The sequence below is a fragment of the Seriola dumerili genome, unplaced genomic scaffold, assembly GCF_002260705.1.
Source record: "Seriola dumerili isolate Sdu_G_001 unplaced genomic scaffold, Sdu_1.0 BDQW01000149.1, whole genome shotgun sequence".
Taxonomy (NCBI): Eukaryota; Metazoa; Chordata; class Actinopteri; order Carangiformes; family Carangidae; genus Seriola; species Seriola dumerili.
The window spans coordinates 7,248,533-7,260,587 of record NW_019174404.1 but is presented as its reverse complement, the minus strand read 5'-3'; the positions used below and the strand labels follow the sequence as shown (position 1 = coordinate 7,260,587).

The 12,055-nt window shown below is 39.0% G+C and overlaps 2 protein-coding genes across 2 annotated transcripts; both read right to left on the bottom strand.

Moving 5' to 3' along the window:
* Positions 1–123: 123 nt before the first annotated feature.
* On the bottom strand, positions 124–3,746 carry LOC111225769 (small ubiquitin-related modifier 3). Its single transcript, XM_022750796.1, has 4 exons — positions 3,613–3,746; positions 2,577–2,705; positions 2,326–2,397; positions 124–2,071 (listed from the first exon to the last, which is right to left on the bottom strand). The coding sequence occupies exons 1-4, from the start codon at positions 3,631–3,633 to the stop codon at positions 2,009–2,011; spliced, it is 285 nt and encodes a 94-aa protein (XP_022606517.1). The 5' UTR covers positions 3,634–3,746; the 3' UTR covers positions 124–2,008.
* Positions 3,747–4,727: 981 nt separating this feature from the next.
* On the bottom strand, positions 4,728–11,222 carry LOC111225878 (pituitary tumor-transforming gene 1 protein-interacting protein-like). The gene is made up of 7 exons (XM_022750917.1): positions 10,959–11,222; positions 9,962–10,014; positions 9,495–9,603; positions 7,994–8,096; positions 6,648–6,713; positions 5,830–5,876; positions 4,728–5,494 (listed from the first exon to the last, which is right to left on the bottom strand). The coding sequence occupies exons 1-7, from the start codon at positions 11,044–11,046 to the stop codon at positions 5,457–5,459; spliced, it is 504 nt and encodes a 167-aa protein (XP_022606638.1). The 5' UTR covers positions 11,047–11,222; the 3' UTR covers positions 4,728–5,456.
* Positions 11,223–12,055: the final 833 nt, after the last annotated feature.

The window sequence follows — 12,055 nt, the reverse complement described above, 5'->3', positions numbered from 1 at the left end:
TCTGCATTATGTTCACAATATATCAAAGTTAAAAACGGTCCTTTGCTCTGGTTCATACTGCACCAAACAACATTCTGAATTGTTTTCTTCTCAATTGCACTGGTTTTATTTTGTTGTACTGTGTATGACTATTTAACTTAAAACCTCTTCTGCTATAACAATACTGATGGATTGGTGCTTTTAAAGAATGGTGCAGACTTATGTGAAAATAAAATTGGTAAACTTAAAAAAGGGTTGTCATGATTCAACTCACTATGAAGGAGCTTGCGCTTTTGCAGGTTTTGAGCTAAGGGACTGTCATTTTAATCCTGACTGAACTGAAAAACTCCAAGCTCAAGTCAGACCATCAACAATCAAATCAAGCCAACTTAGTTATCAATGTATGAAGAACGGGGCCCTGTGGGTACAGAACACTTATCTCCCAAACTCCATCAGTTGACCTCCCTGCCCTCCCAATATGCAAACAGCATGCATCCTCCTCTTAACTGCAAAATATTTGAGACATTCATCACCACTTGAGATAGCTTCAGTTTTCAAAACTGCAGTTAAAAAGGTGTTGAAAAGAAATGGCCTGCAACTTCTGCCTTGTGCACATCAGAAAACATTATCTCAACAGTTGATAAAGCAGAGAAAAGTGTCTTCAAAATGCATGACAAAACGCATACTGACTTTTGTTGGATATCCTTGCTCATACTGGAGGCTGCTCCTCTTCAAAGCACATGTAGAATCAGTTGTCCCATCAGCCTACATTCGCAAGGACAATACAGAGATGAGACAGCTGACCCCAAAACAACACTAAGGAACAATCTCCCAGTCACTCCCACCCACAGCCCACCCTGAAAACCCACAAGCAGAGTAGCTTGTAAGAATACTTTAGGGACCAATCACTGGCCCACTTCTTCAGAAAATAGGGAAAGAAAACCAAAAGTTATGTATTCCACATCAAGATTATCCTTATACAACCAGACCCCAACTAACCCCGAATAAGGATGCACCACAGTGGTGTAAATGAAATTTCACCCTTAACGGGCGATTACCGAATATTGGTCTGTACGGAAGACACCCCCAAAAGAATCTTTCCCAATTAGTAGCAGTCAAAGAAGCAAATAACATTAATGAAATACAAACTCCCTTAAAATCTGACAGTTTTGACCTTATAGTTTGCATTTAGAGTGATCCAAATACAGCAAATATGAAACAGAAGTTCGGTCTTTGGAGTATTGGTCCAAGCCCCACAACATTTATCTAACATCCACTCTGATACTTCTGTACAGAAAAAGAAAAAAAAAAAAAAAACCAACAATCCCAAGTCCCTGGGGTGTTAATTTTTTAAAAGAAGAAACAAAATTACAAAAACATTGAAGAACTCTTTAGCAAAAGCACCTAAAAGGTGGAGAGAATTAAAATACATTTTTGACAGAAGAGCAGGAGTCACTGTTCAGACAAAAAACACACATGATAGCGAAGTGAAATGGAAGGCGGGTGTGTATTAAGTTCAGATCGTGCTTCCACTTCAAAAGCATTTTCATGCCCACTGACTGTGACCCCTGGGCAAAAAAAAAAAAAAAAACTTGCAGAGCCCCGCATTCGACCCCGCTGGATGAAAACCGTGACAAACTACTTGATACTAAGCTTTCACTGGAGAGTGAATGAGAAGCACTGACAAACCAGGAGCAGCTGTGGCGTGCTGTTGGTCCAATCACAGCCTGCAGTGCCAGAAGGAAATTGTTGTCCTGATTGGCCAGCAGAGAGACTGTTGACAAGCACAAAAGTTCAGTCCTGGCTGAGACAGTACATAAACAGCTGAGGAGCCGCCCCCCCACACCTGACGAAAAACCATGACAGACATCTTTAAACTTAAGGAATAATAATAATAATAATAATAATAATAATAATAATAATAATAATAATAATAATAATAGGCTGAGAGGGGCAATGAGGAGGGGAGGGACAGTGAAGGTGGCTTAGGGCGTGGTCTGAGGGTGGCCGTCAATGAGGTGGGGAGGACTTAGCAGTGCCCGCCCGTCTGCTGCTGGAAAACATCTATGGTGTCTTCATCTTCCATCTCCAGCTGAGGGGAGCAGAGGTTCACAGTTAATAGAAATAACCAAACAGCTAAAATGATGCAGGGGTTAAAATATTATACGTAATAACTTAAGGCTATCTAAAGACACTGAATGCCTGAATTTTGCTTGCGATGTTTAAACCGAATATTTCACTAGGTAATTCCCTCCAATAATGGCAGGCTTCTGTAATGTGTTACCATCACATAAACATACGACATCAGTGATGTTCAAAGAGAATATAATGGTGAATAGATCATACCTGTGCAGGTGTATCCGTCTCATTGATAGGCTGGCCATCAAACCTGAACCTGATCTGCCTTATTGAGAGACCCTGTAGGAGCAAGACAACAGACATGAAGAGCATGTGCTGAGGATTTTTAGTACAGGAATAGCATAGTGAAGTGCACAGCTAATGGAGAGGCTGAAGGGGTCATTACAGCAAATCCACAACAACTGCGTGTTGCTAGAGAGGTAGAGATTCAAAAGCAGTCATTTGGGCTTTCAGCTCACCTGTCGTTCACAGTACGCCTTCATTAGTTTGCTGAGTGGTGTGTGTCTTTTGATTTTAAACTGGACCACCGACCCATCTTGCCCTGCAACCTTGAGGTTGATGTGATCATTCTCAGTCTTTACTCCCTCCTGCAGAGACAAACGTGTTTAACAGGAGTTAAACCAGCAGATTACAAGTCACAGAGATACCACAAACATTACAACAAGGGGTTTATACTGAAGTCACAGATACAATACAGGTAACAGTACTGCTATGAGAGACATATACCAATCAAGTAAGTTACCAGACTATAAGCTGCACACAGTCTGCTACTTTAAAAGTAATTTCACAATAAAAGGCGAGTGCAACTTCAATGTGTGGTGAAGGAATAATGCAACACTACTTTAAAGATGTTTTAACCAAAACAAACTTGCACGAGGCTTAATAATGGAGGCAGGTTACAATATGTTGCTTCCCGAGCAGTCATAGAATGCTAACGTTAGCATGATTAGCTCCAGGCTAGGTGGTCGGCACGCCAGCCCTTCAGTACTGCTGCTAAGTTTAGCTGCCGGCTAACGCTGCTAGCTATTTTGTTTTGTTGTGCTGTGGCCAAACAAACACCGACACATTAAACGCAGCAAAAACAACAGGACTGTATTAGTTTTTAAATTAGTGCGTCACCTCCATTAGCGCCTCTTTGTAGCTGCTGCAGTTGCGGCATTTGCTGCGTTGCGGACATAACGTGGTCCCGTTTCGACAAAGAAAAAATCCGCAAATAACAATCATGCTGTAATTGACATTTCTGCCCACAATCCTCGAGACCCTCGTTAGTGGGACACAACCTCTTCAATTTCCATCCACAGTGTGTTGGGTAAGCGCATCTAAGTGTAAATATCGATGTGCGGGTTCTCATTCATTTGCGAAACAAACACTGCGCCGATTCAGAGAAACGTGCAAACCAGGCCATTTTAGATTGCACATCTGAGAAATGGTTTGGCAGGAACTCGACTGAGCCATCACTGCAAACCCACAACTCAGTGAGCCTTAATATCTTACCTTTGGCTTTTCCTCTGACATCTCGGCTGGATTTCGTGTCACGGTTTTCAGAATAATCGGTTAATTGAGGGTTATTGGGTCTTTCTGCCGCCTTCTGTCCTCTCGTCTCCTCCACTGACGGGTGCGCGCTTAGGACCGCAGTCGCAAATAAACCATTGGATGAGAGAAGACCATGTGACTTCTAAACCGCGGGAGCGCGGATACGGGGGCGCGCATCAACGTAAAATCCTCGATCACGCGAATTGAAGAATTGGAACTAATGAACTGTATCAAAACCTCAAACATTTGGGCATATATCTGTAAGAAATATGAATTCACTTTATAAATAACCAAAGGTAACTGAGAACAAGTATATAACACTTTTACTGTGGTTCAAAAAGGTAATTTAAGTCAAACATTACGACCATATAATGCTTTGCTTGCTGCATGGATGTAATGTCCAAAACCAAACAAACAGAGTGGTTTGCATCGGAAACTGTGTTGAACAATACTGGAATTTGTCCAACCTGACTAGAATTAATCTGAATTCACATCGATGCATTTAAATTGATAAATGTAAAAAAAAAATGCTATTTTAGAGTCATTACTAATCAATTTAATGGGTTATATATTCTCTTTCAGTCATAGAACATGTTCATATCAGTTGCATGGTAATTGCTTGATGGTATTTGCAGTTGCGTCTTTACAAATACTATACAATGTAACTCAGAAATGTCAAATATTTTATAAACCCATCATTGCCTTGGTAATTTTTGGTAGTTGTATTTTCTTATGTCAGATTTAGTTTCTGAGATAAAATATCCCAAACATCTGGAGTGGGGAAAATAAAAATCATCTTTAACTCGCAAAGTTGTCAGCCTTCAGCCTATGAACCTTTGTTCTGAAGAAACCTGCTAAAAGTTAGGCATATTTCAGCTCTACCCTACTGACATTCTTCAATCTTTTAATCAATTATCTTTGATTTTTAAAAATTCAGAAAAAAACTCCTATCACAAAAGATACAAAATATTAATATAAGAGCTTTCATTTTAATGAAAGCACGATGCAGGCAATACACAAACACAACAAAAGTCCACTGCCACTGGCAGAATTAATTATGAGTTTAAAGTCTTTTATTAGGCGTTTGTGTCTTTACAGGTTATACAGGTAATTTAGACTGATTCAATTCAACTTAAAGATCAACACATTCAACTTAACTTAATTATTTCTTTATTAATTCAGAGTGCAAGGATGAAGATTTCATTTTGATGCCATAGAATGACCGTATTTTCTGAACCTAGTATGTTACAAAAAAAAAACATGAGTCCATCTATGAGTGGAACATACAGCAATAACACAACGAAATTGCCTTTTCAACATGTACATTTTAGAATAGGAATGAGTCATTTTGAAACAAGAAACAAGACAAATTACACCAAGTACAAAAATAGATTATCACTATCAACTAGATCTCTAATCTCAGCAGCAACCCAGAGCAGGTTTACAGATGCAACAGATTTTCTTAAGCAAAGGAAAAAAATTTGTTCAGCTACCAAAGAGGAATCTTTCCATAATGTACAATTATACTCAACCTAATAGATAGTATGAGTAGACTGATGCTACAGGAGTCACATGATAGACCACTGTAGTCTTGAAGAACACTGCTGCTACATGGGTCTATTCTAGCCTATGGTTACAGCCTCTTGGATCATTACAGTGAACATAACATTCCTGTTCATTGGCTCAATGACACTAGAGGCTGTCTGTACAAAACTACTGTCACTTTTCTTAATAGTTTACGTAGCCATCAGAGGTCCAGGAAAAATAAAAGGTTCATGGTGCAAAATGTCAGTTCACTGGTACTCTCATGCAAACCTGGAGTAAGGGTTTTGCCCACTTAGACCTAGAGAAACATAAAACAATCATTGAAGTTTTGCATTGATTTAAAGGAATTGTTTCACATTTGGGAAATTGTTTTTTGCTGAGAGTAAGATGATAAAGCTCTGCATTCACAGCTAAAACTTAACAAGAAATGTCATAATTAAAAGAAAAAAAAGATTAAATATCTAAATCTATATCATTTTGTAGTTTTGAATTAATTCTCCTATCATACGTCCCCAATTAGCTTTTCTTTTAAAAGGAACAGTAAAACATGCATTTCCACTATGTTAGTATACACGTGTGAAAAAGAGAGAGAAATTAAGAAAAAGTGTGTCAAAAGCAAAATCGGGATCTCACCATATTTCTTCCTGATTTCGTCGTGTCTCTGTTTCATCTCTGTCCTCCTGTAAGGACAAAACACTCTCTTATGAGCCGCACACTGACTCATGATATTTTTTCACACTCTCAAACACTCCCAAAAGTCATGAGGCCACAAACCAGTCTGAGCTGATAACAGTATGACGTGTGCATTTTCCCTTATTGGTGTTGCTTTTGTGTTGTGCAATGAAGGAAACTGATATGGATCGTGACCAACAATGCAGCAGGGACAGTTGGTTCATCAGGTGTACTGTCGACTGTAAACCATCAAACAAACACAAATATTGAGGCTATTAAGAGGCTACCTGAGAGCAGTAACACAGGGGAGTAGTAAAATGCACCCTAAGATCTGCATAAACCCATTTTTGAGCAAACTAATTTCCACACAGCGATATTGTCAGTAAGTTGGTAATTACAGTTTACTGCTGACAAACGTAGCAGGCTACAGTGCTGTGGGGACATGCTGCAAACAGACTGGAGGGCTTGTGTATGTGGAAATATAATTAAAGCAGGAAATACACATCAGGGCAAAACAATTTCGGTGAGGAAGTCTGAGTTTTTTGTTCAAGCTCTGTGGGTAGAAACTGTCCCTGTGATGTGTATAGCCCTGGTGTGGACACACCTGTAGTGTTTTTGAGATGGGTTAGCTAGGAGAAGGTCGTGACAAGGGTAAAGGGTCAAATTGCATTGTTTCACTGTCAGTTTTGCTCAACAGCACATGGCCACACTGTTGGAGAATTAAGTCTTGAAACAGTGTTAAACAGTCAATGTTGCATGCACAGAACAATGCTCCTCACCTTTCTTCCTGCTTGGTTTTCATCTTATTGGCCTGTCTCTCCATCTTGGCCTCAAACCTTGTGGATCTGACACACAAACACAAGACCAAAGTTAGATTATGTTTAGTTAGGTCATGGGAAAGCACACAGCATGTGTGTGTGTGTGTGTGTGTGTGTGTGTGTGTGTGTGTGTGTGTGTGTGTGTGTGTGTGTGTGTGGGTGTGTGTGTGGTGTGTGTGTGTGTGTGTGTGTGTGTGTGTGTGTGTGTGTGTGTGTGTGTGTGCACGCACGCGCGTAAGTACAGAGACCTTGAGGTAATCACTCTAAAGCCAACAGAAATGCTCAGTGTTGGGCTCAACACACACTGATCATAATTACCTTGTAATGAATTTAATATGAAGAAAGCCACATGGTTGATTGACAAAGGTAGTCTTCCCGTGGTTCTTAGCCTGGCCTTAACCATTTTATACCCATTTTCATTCTTATACTTAAACCCTCTATACCTGTAATATGTAGTCTAAATGTAAGTTTTTCTCCAGGCAGCTCGGAGACGTTAAACAAGGATCACTGATAAGCCACAGATAAAAATATCCTATGACGAAACCAACTCCTTTCAATCTACAAACCACCCTGAAGGTAACATGGTCCCTATTCAACCGACCAAAGTGGTTGTGGGCTATCTGTGTTGATCAGGCTTTTTTCAATGTGTTTGTCCTTGTAGTTTCTTCCTTTCAGGAAACAACTTCACAACCCACTACGAGCACCCACTGCAGACTCGTGATAATCTGTGCATTCTGGCATATCTCACTGTAATGTTTGTAGGAACACAAATGAAACCCTGATGTACATCATTCAAATACACTTCCAAGAAAAGTTGGTATTTAATAATAATAATTGAACTGTTTTTGTTATTGTTATACCATAGTTACTGGACATGTGTATTGTATTATTTTGTTCATGTCTCAGGTATAATGAAAAGAAGCCAGGAAATTATACTCTGTAACAGAGAGGTTACAGTAAATAGTCATTTAGTAACAAAACATATTAAGTAATGTGTGAGCCTTTTCCTATAAGTAAAGTTCATTATGTAAGTACCTTATAAATACAGGTGCCATAAACAACAGCAGAAACAAAACAACTTGATGAAATTAAAGATTAAATTAATCTAAACCTAAACCTTTTAAAATCATTTCTTAAAATTTCTTCACGTGTCCAGGATGTGTCTTAACCCTTTGAACACAAGTATTGGTAGCATCGTTGAAATGATCCAAAAGTACAGCAGTTTATTCACTCAGGATCATGTTGTGGACGATGATAGTGTACCTGTTCAGTTGAACAAGGTTAACTACAGCTCACTGCACACTTACCCAAAGTTCTCACACTTGCAGCAGCAGAACAAACAGACTAGGAAGGCGATGATGATAACTCCGCCAACCACTGCCAAGGTGATAATCAGTATCTGGAAGTTCACTACAAACAGAGATAGAAACACAAAGTAATGCAGGATTCCACAGTCATGGAGATACCTTCACAATAGAACAATTTAGCTTGCATGCAGTAAGGATTGGTATTTTTTAAAAGGAGCTATTTGTAAGTTTTGCTATACTTAGCCAACATTAGCATGAACAGCTGTTTACTTACCAGTCTTGCCAAGAGCTTCAGCCATTATTGTGTTTACAATACAAGAGGTTATAATATGCCCTCTGAAGAGCACTACTTCTCCAGGGCAGACTGGATGCTACAGTGACTCGGTATCAGGAAGTGAGAAGAGCTAGCTGGTTAGCATGCTAACTTTAGTAGAAGAGAAGAAGTGATAGAAATAGAATCAAAACTGCTGAAGGCAGTTCTTGGTGAGTAAAAGAATGAAGTTTGATGCTGACCTCTCAACATTTGCTCTAGACTGATCAGCAACATTAATGCTAACGTTGGCTAGGTAGCAATAGCACAACTTGAAAATAGCTCCTTTAAATGTTTGTCTTATTTCTGCCCTGAACAGCGACTGATTTAGAGGTCATTTGATTTCATTGCTCCTTGTTGGTGGAGCATGATCAGTGACTACTGTGAGTTAAAAGAGCTGTGTGTTTTGGCAAAAGACATACAGCGAAAAAATAAATAAATTTAAGAAGTGGAACAATTCATTAGTTTTAATAAAAATGTGATATGTTCATATCTGAAGCAAAATAAATGCTTATACCTAAATTATACAGTCTGTAGATAGGCTACCTGAAATCAGTTAGGACCAGGTTACTCCCAAACAAACACACACTGTTTTTCACCTTCTCATTACCCACAAAACTGTGCTGGCTTATGTGTGATCAGTACACACTGAAATCACATGGAAACAGCTTTTTTCTGTTTCTAAATTGATTATCTTAAGGTTTTGAACAACTGGTCAAAACAGGACATCTGAAGTCGTCATCTTGAGCTTTAGAAAATGGGGATGAACATTTTTTTTCACGGTTTTCTGACTTTTAATAGATTGATTAATTTACTGATAATGAAAATAATCATCACTGGCAATCCTACATCAGAGGAATGTAGCTGAGTAACTCACCAAATATTTGGTTCAGTAAAAGCAAAACTGTGTTTAATTGATTATAATTATCAGTAACTGAGCACAAATGCCTAACCTGCCTAAAATGAACAATAGAAAAATGTATTAAAGAGCTCATTGGAGTTGCAGTAGGGATGTGATAGAGTAATTTTATTTAATATAATTCTATTTATTGAGTTTTTAGGAGAGGTCTTTTAACATTCTACATCTCCTGCACACTTTTCTTTACTTTGTGTGTGTGTGTGTGTGTGTGTGTGTGTGTGTGTGTGTGTGTGTGTGTGTGTGTGTGTGTGTGTGTGTGTGTTCTCTCTTACTCCAGCAGAGCCCCCACCGTGCATCATTCAGTGGGCAGAGAGCATGGGGTGGAAGGATGGTCCTCACTGGATATGTCATACAAGTCTTGGTTGTAATACACCACAAACACTGTAAAAAAAAAAAAAAAAAAAAAGCACACACAAAATGATTCCTTTATTATGTAAACAAACAATGAATCTTGGGGTATTCAGGTCATCCGCAGGATACACTGTAGGGCATGCATGCACACAAAAAAAGCAGAAAATGGCGGAGGAGGGTGTGGATGGATGAGAGATCAGTTTCTCCTCAAACCAGTCTAACAGGTGTGGAGGTGGAGGAGGAGCCACTGGCTGTAGTTCCTCCACCTGGGACACCTCTTTTTCCATTACACAGACACACACAGACACACACACACACACACACACACACACACAACAATGTAAACCCACAATTAAATCAACCCAGCAGGAACAAAAGGCTTTCTTACCGTCACATTTTTCAGGCATTCCTCACAGCTTGTCCCGTTCTTTGCCTCACACGCTGTGGAATTAAAAAAAAAGTTAGTTAGTTTACTTAAGACACTCATGATAATCTACAAAGAAGTGTACACACAGTCAACATGAGGTGCACACACATTTTGCCTCACAAGGAAAAGTACAAGTGACTTTAACAAAAGAGAGATTGGCAGAAAACCCTTCAAGGAGCAGATTAAATGGGGCCTGCAGGTTTGTGCTCACTGTGGTTTTTGTAACTACTGCTAATCCTCCTGGTACATTTTCCATGGAGACAGGACAGAGTAAACACACAGGCTTCAGACTAGTCATATTATCATCAGCAGACTACATGGGACAATAGCTGGGTTTGTCAGTGTATCATGTATCTGTAAAATGGAGGTGTAAACAAACAAGGTTTCATTCTTATGTGGTCGGCTTGTTTACTTCTGCTGGTTTAAGTTCCTGAGGGGGGTTGAACAAGAACTGAAAAGAGACTGTTCCTGCTGAGAGGTTTCAAAAATACACAAAGATATGAAACTAACAGAGGTACAGAGATATCACCAATATCACTGTTGATCTTGCTTTTAAGTTTAGCTTTATGAGATGAAACATAGCCTTTAGTCAAGATTGGCTACATTGTTCTATGATATATGATCTGACGCCAGAAAATACAAACAAGACTCAACACCTCAAATAAAGTTATTTTGTTGCTGTTTTATGTCCTCTCATGTTCCCATTAGTCAACAGAAATTGTTAGACACAAGATAAGGTAAAAAGAATGCTGTAATAAATAGAGGTTGAACAAGTCATGGTAATCCAGAGCTAAAAATGGTCTCAAAAATCAAGTGAAGGGTTTTACTCCCCTGTTTACATGTGATTTTTAAAAGAAAAATAACCAGGCAACTAGACGCGATTAAAACAATGTTAGACAATCATTTCAGCTGCCATAAATTCCTCAATCACCACAGAGCTACTGGTTTCCACTCCCACCTTTGTCAGGTGCGGAAGACTGGGCGAAAACTGTCGCCAAACCGAAAACAAGCAGGAGAGCTGGGAGTAAAATCCGCAAATCCATCATCCGACCACTCAGACGCTGATTATTCCAGATGTTTTTGGTTCCCAGGTTGTACGTCCGAGAAGCGTTGAGAAACCTGGGAGCGTTAAAAGTAGGAAATGTTTTGGCTGCGACCGGCCGTTGGCTGAAAGTCGAGGAGTGAAGTTGCCGAGAAGGAACACGACGCAAAAATCCTGACGCATTAGTTACGCATCAAAAGCAATAGGAGGGGAAAGCGCCAGTGTGCGTCTCTGCATAATTTTCTTGTCAGCAGTGTTGAAGGAAATGCTCAGATACTTTAATTAATGTTACTCCACTACACTTCAGAGGGAAATATCGTACTTTTTACTCCACTAGCTTTAATAAGTGCTTCATTTCATTTTACACAAAAACCTCAAGATAAATCTGAGGGGTCATAAGGTGATTATATGAATCGGAAAGAAGAATAGTTCTGTTGCATAACATTGTTTAACTTTTGGAGACTTTTATTTAAAGTTTGATCGTTGGGGCCTCAAGCAAATATTTAAATGAAACCATCTGAGAAGTTTAGAGCTGAACAGTCTCCTTCATGGAACTGCTAATAACAAGCAGCTATTTTATAATGAGCCATAAACAAGCAGATTTAGTGTATTTTACAAACTCATCATGTTTTTATATAAATATTAAGAGTATGCTTGCTTTCTCCTGGAGAGATAGAAGAGAGTGCAAGGGTAAAATAGCTTTAAATGGATGTACCTAATTAGCCTAAATTAAATAACTCAAAATTTTGATTAAGTAGGCTACAGAACTTGAGTAAATTTAATTTTCAAAATAGATGCACACACAAAACAGCAAATAGAGGACAATTTCCAATAATTTATTAAAGCATAATTTTGTAAAGCCAGTTACAAATAAAAAAGAATAACACACATATCTCTCTCTTTCTCTTTTTTTTTTTTAACAAGCACAATGTTTTACTATATAATGATGATAATAAGCATAACATAAGAAGGGGCCCCACTCTGGCCGCCTGCGGCTGATAACAGGACCCTTT